A 13,596-nucleotide genomic window follows, 5' to 3' on the forward strand; every position below is an offset into this window, starting at 1 on the left:
GCCCAAAGTGTTTAAGCCACAGACCTGTTCTCTTGGCTGTGCATATATACAGTGACATCTCTTTGCTCGGTATATTGGCAAACATGAAGGTTTCAGTTCCGATCAAACTTCGTGAAAAAATCGTTTTCCCATTCCACTAACATATGCTGAGGCTCAGAGCAGGCAAGATTATTATAGAGGACAGAAAGTACAATAGTAAGGAAATAATGCCCGACAACATGTTTCCTGTAGGTTTGTGGGACCATCACCGTCTTCGATGACTTGTATGTTACCTATAATATTGCCGGTATCTGCTAAGTCGGGCTGCGGGTTGCGGGTTGCGGTGTGCGGGCTGCGGGCTGCGGGTTTTTAGAATTATGGCTAGATTTCTAATATATGTAATATGGCATTTAGTATATAAGAAATAAAACCTTTAGAAGGTGTCTATTATCAATAATCATGATCAGGTCTATCGTACAGTATCCTTGTCCTGCCAAGTCCATATTTTCAACATCAGGTCAAGATGGTTAAAATTAATGAAACACAACATATTCCATATGGTGTATTTTAACATAATACTGTACATTTGAAGGCTGTTGAAAACATATATGCTGTAAAATTATTTTTGGACTAAAGATGCTATAACAGACCATACCAAGTGGGTGAAAATACGTCATGTTTCTGAAAAAAATCAAAATCTGCTAAACTAAAAGCGGCGATTCCGAGGACCAATTTATTTGTTCCGAGCTGCCTGGCCATCACAAATAATTTGGGATCTGAAATCACTTTTCTTTCTTGCCATGGATGTGAGTGAGAAATAATACCAGACTGACAAAAAAAATTCGCGCCTCGGAAATGTCGCCACTTATCGCGGAATGAAAATTGTTACATTTCTAGTATCAGGCCATAGGAAGTAAATTCTTTGTAATGCATCTATTCACAATTCGGTTCTAGGGCAACACATACAGAAAATTAAACAATGCCTACTTAAATGCAATGTGTAAGGAAAGATTTGACTTCAAAAAGCGTAGAAGTGTTGTGTATTTAAATGCCGTGTATTTTTCATGAAATCTTTAAAAAGAAAAAGACGTACGACAATGGACTTAGCTTACTTTGCCGTTTCGGTTCAACCGAGGTCACGACCACAGAGAACGACATTCCGCTAACATTTTACGCGAGAATTTCAGCGGAAAAACACGTCGGTGCGTTGACTTATTTTCAGGAATCGATCTAATAGGAATATTTTTGGATGAGTTTGTGTTCTGCAGCTCTCAATAATTGTGTATCTCCTAATATCATGAACATATTCTATGACTTGCACCTGCAGCATGATAGTCGCTCCATATGCATTTGATCCAGCGTGACTATGAAAAGTTTCCTAGGACTATTATCGTGTTCACCACAATAAAATAATTTTAAACGGCATTGAAAACGATTTTGAATATTGTGCTTTTATCGGCGGTTGAACTAATCTGAAGTGTGAGAAGGGCATGGCATTCTATGAAAAAGGAACAAGTATTAGGCGTGTCGAGTTACAACCAAGGCTATTGACAAAGTTTGAGACGACCCAAACTAGCCAAAATTAGCCAACCAGCATAAACCCCAAAAACGACCCATATCATCAAGTAAACGACCTAAAACAAACATTCTAGGTATTCAGGGATACAATAAAACTCCACCTTCTGGAGAAACCGTCGACAGAATTGCGGGCAGCCATGTTGTTGGTACTATCAATTACCAAGTTGTGGGGCTCATTTCGATGACACAACTGAAAACGAAAATAACTTCAGCATCGTAACTGGGCTCACCGAAGGAGGGCGCTTTTTCAAAGCAGTTCTATCTTGCCATTTAATGCCATGTCTGCTGTGGGTAATATGTGTAATTGAAAAATGGATCCACTTTGAGTACATCCAGCCAATTGAATGAAGAATTTTTTTTATTGTTTCATGTATTTTGAAGCACAAGTCTACTACATGTGTTATTCAGTCACCATGATAATTCAAACACCTCTATCAGGTGGATGCAGCTGTATTATTGATGATGACTTGTTTGTGAAAAAAATTAAAGCTTCAAACTTTTGAAATTAAAACCTTTATGCAGTTGAAAGTCCTGCGTGATGTTGATAATGCCACGTGCTTAGAGTCCGAGTCTACATTCATTATCTGTCAGCCTGCCTATGTATGTATGTATGTATGTATGTATGTATGTATGTATGTATGTATGTATGTATGTATGTATGTATGTATGTATGTATGTATGTATGTATGTATGTATGTGTATATGCATGCATGCATGTATATGTGTATGTATGTATGTATGTATGTATGTATGTATGTATGTATGTATGTATGTATGTATGTATGTGTGTGTGTCGGATCTCCACATATAAATGTAGACATGCATGTTTCCTGTAATATGCCCTTGTATCAATATGGCCATGTGAGGGCGCTGTTTTTTTAAAGCGACCACCCACTTAATCTGTTATTTGCTAGATCTTCAACTTTCCATGGTAACCTGCATGCACGCATATATATGTTTGTGTGCATGCATGCATGCATGCATGCACATATATGCAGGTATGTGTATGTACATGTATGGAACCAGGGCCACGGCACATGTTATCTTAATATTTGGTTTGTAGAATTTATTCAAATAAATTAATGTTGGTATCAAAAAAAATGTGAATGAGCTGTAAAAATGTAATAAACTAAAAACTTTGATCTCATTCCTTGGTAAGCCACTAAACACGACAACGGGGAAATTCCCTGTGCTACACTTTACGTTGTAAAAGCAGTAACAATCTTGCACAGCGCCCTCTATTGAAGAAACAAACCGAACCCCTTAACTCGTTGATGGCATGTATAGGAATTTGCAATGATCGAAAATGCCGGCTGGTTTTCGCCGTTTTTGGGGCGGTTTCTCCAGAAATCTGAGACATATTTCATCCCTGTGCTTATTTTAGGTCGTTTACTTGATGATATGGGTCGTTTATGGTGGTTTATGGTGGTTTGGCTAATTTTGGCTAGTTTGGGTCGTCTCAACCTTTGTCAATAGCCTTCAACGAACCGAAGTTCATCTCCCAGTTCATCTGTGCTGTCAACGATCTGAAACTTACTTTTAAACTATCCGTCCTAATCATTACATAAAAAGTTAATATAGCGAGTTGTTGTGAAATCTGTCTTGTGTTCATATTATTACTCATCCGTGTTCAGTCATATCATTTCGAAGCTTCGATCGGCAGTGCGCTGTGCAACGGCGAATGTTGGATGGGAAATGGACTATTCTGACGTTGGTGGTGCTTTACCAGATGTAAGCTAAAACAACGGCATTATTCAAGAAGTTCACGGCTTTTATTCCATAAACAAATACATCTAGATACTATTTTAGCATTTATTCTATCTACTAGCGAAAATGATACCAAAAATCACACATTTTTTCATGCCCGCAACCCGCAGCCCGCAACCCGCAGCCCGCAGCCCGCAACCCGCAAAATAGCGCATCCGAATATGGCCCATACGTGAAATAAAACAAAAGGAATTTGATATTTTGACTTGTACGGCAGTAGGAGGCTGTACCCAGAATCCTTCACGTTATCAAAGAGTCACTTTCCGTGCTCTGTGCTCGCTATAATTGAAGGCACATGCCCAACGCGAAAAAGGTGAGATCTTGCCAGTTAGTGTGTGTTTTCCCTGCATGCCTGGACTTGCTATTCATTGAACCCCCTAGATCAGCAGTTTCGCGACGGTATTGTTCAGCTTTGTATTGCTGAAAGTTTGCGGAAAAGTTCAGGCTCTATTGTTCAGATTGACCATTGAACAGATCTCACTCCATTCAAGATGGCTGATAAACAGGGGTACGTAAAGCGACCAATGAACGCATTTATGGTTTGGTCGCGCAGTATGCGGCGTAAGATGCAACGTGAAAATCCAAAAATGCACAACTCAGAAATAAGCAGGAAACTTGGTGCAGAATGGAAAGTCTTGAGTGATGCCGAGAAACGGCCTTTTATTGAAGAGTCGAAGCGATTGCAAGCAGTGCACCTCAAAGAGCACCCTGATTATAAATATAAACCAAAGCGTTCGAAGAAGTCGGCGAACCAGGCTGTCGCTATGAATAGTCCGGTAGTTATTTCCAGCGGAACCCTGTCTCCAGCAGTGGTCACTTTAGGTATACCACAGCTGGCCCTAGCTTCACCGATTACTACCGCGGCAATGCCAGGCCAACAAACCACCATGCCAGTTTTCGCGAGACCCCCAGTGATCTCAACAACGCACGTTCAACAACAGCAGCAAGGAACTACCGGAAGTGCCGTGGTAGGCACTCCCGTAATCTCAACAACTCAGACACAACAACCAACCGGCACGATTGCGGCAATTCCAGTCATTTCAACGTCACCAGCCATTTCAACATCACAATTACAACCAGCATCGGCCAGTAGCTCTGCTTCAACTTCACAAAGCACCACATCGGCTCCAGCTACTGTCGGCACAAACAGCACAGAGAATGGACCCAATGCTCAGCCACAACTACCGGTAGTTGTCTACTTCAGAACTTAGAAGGCTCACACAAAGTAGACAATACAAAGTACAATAACGCTGATAGTTCTTTAACTGCCAATTTCTAGCAGAGTATATATAAGTCCTGTAGAAACTTCTGCATTTGACTATCAATAATATCCATATGAGATATGGGACTTAGTATAGCATGGATACAAAGAATGCCAGTTGTCAGAAGAAATATTATTGCATGAATATTGCCTGAATCCCTGTTGTAACTTTGTCATTTTTGTTAGCTGGTTCTCATTCTTTTGGATGCTGAATACCTGTATTTTTCTTTAAGTCAATACCAATATTTTGATTTTATACATGTACAGGTGCAGCTTGGACTCTAGCCGTTATTTGGTGATGCTACACATATTTTTCAATGTAATGTTATCTTTGATGTGTTGAAGTATGGTTGTATTGTCAAGGTGCAGATTCAGTTTTGCTATTTTTATGATAATATGACTCTGCACCATGGATACCCTGTTATGTGTCTTTGATGTGATGTTATAAAACTGGTATTGTCCCTGTAAACTCCACTGAATCGAAAACTACTTCAGAAGCCCACCTTATTATTGAAATAGATTCCCGCCTCCCAATAGTAATTAAGAAAAAACCTTTATATCCATGAATAAGCGTAGTATATTCTTTGTTTGCAGTGGCATTATTGCTTCTTGTTGATTTTGTGGAAGTTTTTCGTGTAGGGCAGAGGTTTACTACATGTCCCGGAAGGGAACAGTAATCATTGGCATTCATACTGACAGTTCACAATGAAACCCTGCAATGGCCAGTGATAGCAAATGCAAAAAGTATTGGCAGATTTTCAACAGTATGTGAAAATTTCTCATACACACCAGGTTTTTTAAAATGGTTATATTTACTAGTATTTAACAGGTGCAGAACATACATCAAATTTGTGATGAGGGTGGGGGTATTTGTTTTATAAAAATAGAATCAAGCTTCAGTAATTGAGACTTCAATGGTTGATTCAAATCATGGATGTAAAGATGGTTTACCAATACTGCTGATTCTATAAAACTTTTTAGAGGGACCACCCTGCAATGCAGAATAAAGTAAATGTGCCAACAAACAGAGTTTAGTAGCCTTTACAAACTTTCATGGACCATAAATACACATTTTTTTATTGTAACGAAGAAAGATTTTAACATGTAGTACTAGTTCATTTTTCTCAATAAGGAATATTTTAAAGCAGAAAGTAGATCTCTAGACTTTTATCTCTAATTTTTTCCCCTTAGATTTGTTAAATTTAGTAGAAAGGACCTTGTGTGATTTTGCCTCATAATATTGCTTGTACCACACCACACAACACAGTAGAATTTTTAGCCAAGTACAAATTTTGTTGTGAAATATTTTAAAGTGAATGCAAGTTTTAATCCATCCAAAGAATTATAGTAACAATTTATGACTAAATCATGTTGAATGCATATGTTGTGGAAATTTTATAAATAATTTGTGTACATATGACAGAATAACTCTGATTCTTGGCACAGTGATGTAGTATCCTACTTGCCATTGTGGTAGATGTCAACATTGTCATTGGACATTGATTCAGAATGAAAGGTATTTAGTATCAGATCAATCTATCATTATAAGCCAATGTATGTACCTCTAATGTAGAAACATTAATTTGTATGATTGGCTAATAAACCATACACAGATCTTTGCCAATGTTACTGACCTGATAGAATATGTGAATGTCAAGAATATCAGCTGTAAATATATTTTACATATCTAATAATCATATTCAAAGCAGCAGGGGAGTAGAAGCAGTCCTGAATAATGATACAATATCCCATGGCTTTTTAAAGTGAACAGAAGTGAATGCCACTCTCGAAATGTACTGCTGTAAATGAAAACATGTTCACAGTTTAGCACTTTGTTTGTTTTAACTCCATGCGTTTTTACACAGAAAATGGTGATCGTGATTCTGTAAACTTAGGTTTAAAATGATACAATTTCTGAGACACAGTATACAAGTGGTGAGAAATCTGTTCAAATCTGAAGAAAGGATTTGTGTTGTAGTTTTGTGTGTTGTCCAATGCATCAGTGGACTTGTAAGGGTATTATGTAGACCAGCATAATTTACATAACGAAATTGGAAGTGCTTGTCCAAATCTTTTCAAAGTTGCTGTGCTTGTCAGCTGTTTTGCACATCTTTTCAACCTTGGTGGCATGATTATCTTGTTTTCTTTTATAACACAAATATCCGTATGATCAGTGATGTCACAAATATCCATATGGTCAGTGATGTCACAAATATCCATATGGTCAGTGATGTCACAAATGGCCATATAGTCAGTGGTATCACAAATATCTCTATGGTCAGTGATGTCACAAATGGTCATATCAGTGGTGTCACAAATATCCATATGGTCAGTGATGTCACAAATATCCATATGGTCAGTGATGTCACAAATGGCCATATAGTCAGTGGTGTCACTATATCCATATGGTTAGTGATGTCACAAATATCCATTTAGTCCATGACGTTATTAAGTCTGAAAAGCAGCCATTGTGTTATACCATGGTCATCCTTCAGTGTTGCTTCAAATAGCCTGTGAAAATTCTCCATGAAATCAACAAGTAACTGACATGTGCAACTTAAATATATTCAGTCCCAAAAGTAAGTACTGACCTTTGAACCTTAATAAATTCTGAGTGCTGGTAAATGTCATGGAAAATTATATGATGGTAAAGTTGGTGTCATCCTCATCCTTGTCTTGGCGGACCTAGCTGACTCTGAAAATGATGCTACTCACAGTCAGCTTCAGCATCAACAAATGCTGAGAAACCCGGCCAGATAAGGGAAAAATATCAAAATTCACCCCAAACTTTAATAAATAACATGTATGCTGTCAGAATTTTCATTTAAATGGTAAAATTGGTTAGCAAGTAATATTATTTGCACAATATCTCACAAAGACTTTTTTCCCGGAGCTTAGTGGCATCTGTATGTATGTGCGGATGTATGTCCGTCACACACAAAGGCTCCCATACCGCCAAAGCTACCATCTCAGTATTTGGTGTACAGGTAGATGCAGGGGTTGAGATGTGAATTTGTTCAAATGAAAACGTCAGTGTCAAAAATGTGCAAATGAGGTAAGAAAAAGGGAAATCCTGCAAATGTGCAGGAGTGATGGCATGCCAGTGACTTGAAACAGGCCAACTCCACTGACCTTGAGTCATTTCCTGTCATTGTTTATGAACTGTTACATATTAACAGAGCTGCTCGAACCATAGACAGTAGAGGGGGGAAGACCGTCTATGCTCAAACTAAGAGGGGCTAGCTGCCTTTCTGCTATGCATGTTGCTAAAATTGACCTCCACTACCTAAAGTTTCAGACCTTAATTACTTTTGCCATTCTTGTTTTTCTGGTTTAAATATTTCTTGTTGTTTTTCTGGTTGTACTGTGCAGAAATCATTGTCATAACATCAACGTAGAATTTTCCTGCACTGAACAGACAGAAACAACATTTATTGTTGATCTTTGGTACCCATACTGGTATATACCAATTGTGATCAAATTTGAGCGACACCGTATACTTGCGGTATTTTTGTTATTTGCAGTCCACAATTCATGACAATGTATGTTGGTGTTTTTGTAATTCCAGCATCATTTTTGTAATTCTTGTAAATCTTCTCGTGTCTATTTATAGACAGAGAAGGTATTAGAGTTGAAAACCAGTATGCTGGTGTCAACTACTTCCGTCTGTCAATACTTCCGTCTGTCAAGATCCGTTGACGTCATGCCATTGTGATGGGTCATATCATAAACTGGTGGGGTGTTCATGGTTCAGGTTGAGGTGCAGGAGAACGATTTTGAGCTGTGACAAAAATCAAAAGGGACTTAGCGGCATAGCCACAGTGTTAAGCCTTTCTCCAAGGTTCTTAGTTGACTACGATCTATTACAGACTACTGAGCTGACGTTAGGGGTACTCACTTTGTGTTTGCTCACTCTGTGTGCGCTAGTGTTTGGTACTGAGTTGCGTGGATATCCCCTCATGGCCTCACGTGATATGGGCCTGTTGCATAATCTGCAGATGATCATATGCCCTGAAAACGGTCACTTGTGTAAGCCTGTTGGCGTTTTCCTTGCATTTTTTCTCATTAAATTTTGCAAAATATCGGCGAGTACCTCAATATTTCAAGATAACTCTTTCTTCCCAATCGTTTCCTGGAGTTTCAGAGTCATATGAACGAAAATGAGTGAAAGTTTTAGACAGAAAATCGGACGTCGGCCATGTTCAATGTTTACAGTACAATCAGAAGTTTATGTGGAGGAAATAACTGACAAACACTGTTCATGATGCCCGCCCTCTAGAGGCAGACCTTCCTATATGAAGTACCACATTTGATGCTTGTGGAAGCTTGACCACACAAAGGAGCATCATTTAACTTTCAGAAAATGACAAATTGAATAAGAAGGTATTCTGAAAATGTCAAATACTGAGGAAAAATGCGCAAATATTCAAAATAAACAGGTTAACTGACTGGTCAGCTATAAAAAACAATGAAAATGTTTATGATCAAAAGTTTTTGAGATGCGCACATTTTAACAAATACAGAAATTATTAATATTATAAATATAAGACCAAACTATTTTTTCAGGGATGGGACAGGTTGGAAATGAGGGGTGAGAGACAAAGGCACTCCTATTGCTGCATGTGGATGCAGCCACACCATTTCATTACAGCATACTTATTCACTGTGTTTGTGTTCAAGTTCCATATTGTACTGACTGTCATACAAGGATAACATAAGCAAATCAAATCAAATTAGAAAAGGATCAATGCTGTTTTGTGGATTTTGCTGAACATGGCTGATTTTAATATTTCACCCTATATATTTGGTATCCAGCAAAGGCATATTTTGATGTAAAGTCAAAATTAACACTACATTGCGGACAATATATGTTACCGTTTCTGCATGAACTTTTCTTTTTTAAATTATAGTATAGTAGTACTTTGAACAGATTAACAATTATCGTGATGTCAACCCATAATTTTACATCACAAAGACTGTAATTCTGCCAATTTTTTTATTTTTCAGTCATTTTATAAATTTTGCACTGAACAAGATGATTGAACAAATTGAAATGTTTGAATTTGTAAACTCAAAGAATAAAAATCCTTTGGTCACGGTTAAAATTATTTTTTGAAAAGAAATTTACTCTTAAACACTTTTAGCATATATTCTTTACACGGTCATGTATTTCAAGAAAATATGCCTATTAAAAACAGTAATTTCTTCACTTTCAATTTTTTTTTCAATACTATGACAATTATCAGCCATGAGGTTTTACAAACACAAGACCAGATAAGCGTTTTTCATCATTTCCACGGGACTCTTTGGAAAATCCATTAAAAACAGTTAAAAGTAACTTAAAATGATCACTTGGTATACATTTAATTTACAGATGCCAGGTTGTGTATTTCACATGCACTCAGGTCAGTAGGGAAGTGCGTCATTACTATTTTGGACTGTTAATTCTTATTTCTGAATTATTTAACTCTTTTTCCACATTGAACTATCTTTAGGCAGTTTATAGCTTAGAATTTTTTTGATTGATGTATTTAATCATCTTTTGGGTTCTTTGGGTCCATATCCCACCTCATGGCCCTACATCATCAACTATTTACCAACAACTCCATGCAAACAACCAACTACCTGACCTGGCCACACATTAGAGAAGGTACAGCGTCATTGACGGTATTTTTGTAATTCTTGCATTCGATGAGATAAAAAAGTGCTAATTATAAGAAGGCATAAAAAACCATATACTCGTAATTGGACTTCAAGGGACAACAACAATTATGTGGACGTTGAACTTGCAGCTAAGAATGTTGTGTTGTAACCACTTTGTGGTGAACATACATTAGATGACATAATTACCAAATATTATGAAAGACAAAATCTTATCAAGTGTTTTGATTGTACATAGGAGTATTTGATACACGCTTTAACACTAATCATTCCATTGTACAGTCTGAAATAGCTAATCATTCCATTGTACACAGTCTTGAATAATCTGATTTGATGCGGAAGAAGCTTGCACCTGAGGATGAGGATGATGTTAACTCTGAGGTCATTGGTAAAATGGCTTAATGAATGTTTGTGCTATTTTGCAATGAAAAGGTTTTGAAAAATCTGTGTATAATTTTATATAAGTCAACATGGTAATAATCCAACAGTCTGTAGAAAATAGAAAAAAATTACATGCGAGTATGAATTTGGCAAGTGTAGCATAATACAACAAACCTCGCCTTACAGAAATTAGTCTTCTGCAGTGTTTTCTCTGCATGTTCACTGAAGGGGCAATTTCTGCCCCATTCATCAAAATTAGGGGGCAGACTTAACATTTATGGGGCAGAAAAAACAGCAAATTCACAGGTCACTACACTATGCCCCGTATGAGCTTTGGTCATCTTCATATGGGCGTATTTGCTTGCTGTTTTTTGTGTGCGATTTTTGCACGGTCAGTAACAAATGAAGGGCAGAAAATGGCTCGAAATACGCAATTGCGCAGTCGAGAGAAAATCCTGCTTCTGATGTAGAAAAAAAATTTTGACTAAATGTAACCCTTTCCTCCTGGTTTCAGTTTGTAAAAGTTCCATTGTGCCACATAAGGCTAAGGTTGTTACAAAATTTACAAATGCAATGGTTAGAAATAGAATATGACCTTAATGAAGCATTTTAGAAATTGCACAAATTAAATGTGAATGGCTCATTCTAGAAATGTAGTGATGGTATGATAGTTTTGTTGATGACAGCTCATAAAGAAACTTCACAGTAAAGCTAATGATGCCAGAGGTCACATGTTTGAAGTGTGTATTAATTATCTCAGCAATACATTCTGATGATTAGATTGTCTGTGGATATGGATATCATGAGCGTGAATCAGGTCATTGGCTTTCTCTGAGTTTACTCTTTTGTCATCAGCATGGAGAGTGGCAGCAGTTTACCTTAAAATCAAATTAACACTTTTTTATGATAGTAGAATTTCATCTCAAAGCGATGGTATTAATTGTATGATGTATTCAAAGTAGCTTTTATAGTTTGTAAGGATTATCAATGATCTTCAATGTTGCCATTGTAATTTGAGGTGTGCACACATGATTTCAGAATTTTAGTTTCAATACAATTGTTCATCATTCTTTGTTATTTACTGTAGAGTTTTTCATGAACATACCTACATTTTGTTGGAAATACTTTTCAATGATATGTATGTGAACCTAATATTGTCCTACTTTATGAAATGTAGTAATATCATTAATAAAACGTACATGCAAATTATGCCATTAGCGACATTAAAAATAAATAATTTATAGTATCTTTTGTCAGTATCATTGTCCTAGATGTCCTTTGTATAATATGAAGCAAAACTGGTTAAGCTGCCATTTCAGAATGTTGTATTGATTACTTTGTCAGTCCAGTTTGTCATGTCTTTCATCCAGTTTCCTTTTCTGAAATGGCAATAGTCTAAAACAAGTAGGGTGCTTCTGTTTCGTATTATGGGACTGATCTTGACAAAAGCATACTACTTGTAGATGAAAATATAGAACTTTGTATTTACTTCCAAAACTATGTCAATACATTTAGTTCTTGCGTCAGGAAAAATCTTTCAAATAATGTAAGGTTTTTTAGAAAGTTAATTTTTTTATGTAGATAACTATTAGTCTATTAGCTCAGGGTTGGAATTGCATATCGATGACAGATTTGTAATGAAACTTATCATTTCTATACATTTTAATATCAATGGGATCATAATTTTGTGAATTTCCTGAGTGACTTTTACCATGGTTGAAGTATTCACAAAACATTGACTCATATCTGTGGTTATTTCAGGGATTAGCTCTTACATATTCTACTTCCTGCCTTCTTTAAACAGTGAAAATTTAAATCAATAAAACATGTATACAGTCACATATTTTGTATGCAGTCTCAGTGTACCACCACATGTAATAAACTGTGTATAGTTGAATGACCTGAGCAATCGAACCAGGCTGATCTTGTACAGGATCATAGTCTATATGTATGTACATTTTGTATGTATACCAATCTGTCAAATAACTTTTGTTCAAACTGTAAGTTGGTAAAATGCCCTATATGCATATCAGCAATGTAAATGTGAAAAATTGTCAAAAATCACAAATTCAAAGGTATTGGTCCCAGGACTATGAAATTTGGTAGTATTATGCATATTTAAGTGTTTGATCTCCAAGATAATAGCACAAATGAGCAAAATAAACCATAAAAATTGTCAAAAATTCTATTCCCAAAGATTTCCATTGTCTATGACCTTAATAGTTTGTCTTGATAATCATAGTAACATAATTTAGATGCAAAATTTCAAACTCCTAAAAAGACTGGCCCTAGAAATTTGAAACTTTGAAGAAGTGTTTCTGTTTTGATGTAAAGTTAAACTTAATAAAATCTATCAGATATGCAATATGTAAGCAAGCAAGCAAAATAAGTCCTGCAAAGAGTCAAAATAGACAGTATCTCCACTCAGACAATTTTCACCCTGACTTCAGTATTTGATGTCAATAATTTACAAGATTTTTGTAATGGGTTAAAGCAACCATACTGCCTTTAATGTGCCCAAATTTGACATCCAAATGTTAAATGTGTATCATAGCCCCTTCTATGGAAATATGCACAAAATACGATAATACAATGCATAGAAAATGCCAAATCAAAACATCAATATGCCCTGCATCTGACAGTAGGTTTCAGAGCAAATGGTGTTTTGCTTTAAATGAGAAATCACTGACTTTGCATTTGTTTGGTTTGCATGATGATTGTGATTCCCATGATGGCATTATTGATATTGAGGCTATAAACCAAATTAATACACGCATTAGCAGCCCTCAATTATAGTGTGCAGGGAGATTTGCATTTTGATGTCCAAAACTGTTTGTTTGCACATTGAAGATAAGATGAATGTTTTGATTTTGTGTTAAATAAATTTACAAATGACAGAAGGAGCAAACATGTTGTACAAAGTGAAAAATTGTACTCATGATGTTCAGTTCATGACTGTTAATATTGTT

General features: G+C 36.4%; 1 protein-coding gene across 1 annotated transcript; it reads left to right on the forward strand.

Annotated features, from left to right (window-relative positions):
• Positions 1-3,552: 3,552 nt before the first annotated feature.
• Positions 3,553-6,209, forward strand: LOC139147089 (transcription factor Sox-3-like). Its single transcript, XM_070717950.1, has one exon. The coding sequence runs from the start codon at positions 3,816-3,818 to the stop codon at positions 4,533-4,535; it is 720 nt and encodes a 239-aa protein (XP_070574051.1). The 5' UTR covers positions 3,553-3,815; the 3' UTR covers positions 4,536-6,209.
• The last annotated feature ends 7,387 nt before the right edge of the window (positions 6,210-13,596 follow it).

This window comes from Ptychodera flava, chromosome 13 (genome assembly GCF_041260155.1).
Source record: "Ptychodera flava strain L36383 chromosome 13, AS_Pfla_20210202, whole genome shotgun sequence".
NCBI lineage: Eukaryota > Metazoa > Hemichordata > Enteropneusta > Ptychoderidae > Ptychodera > Ptychodera flava.

Coding starts and splice junctions, on each gene's coding strand:
- LOC139147089 (XM_070717950.1), top strand. CDS start 3,816: ATGGCTGATAAACAGGGGTACGTAAAGCGACCAATGAACGCATTTATG.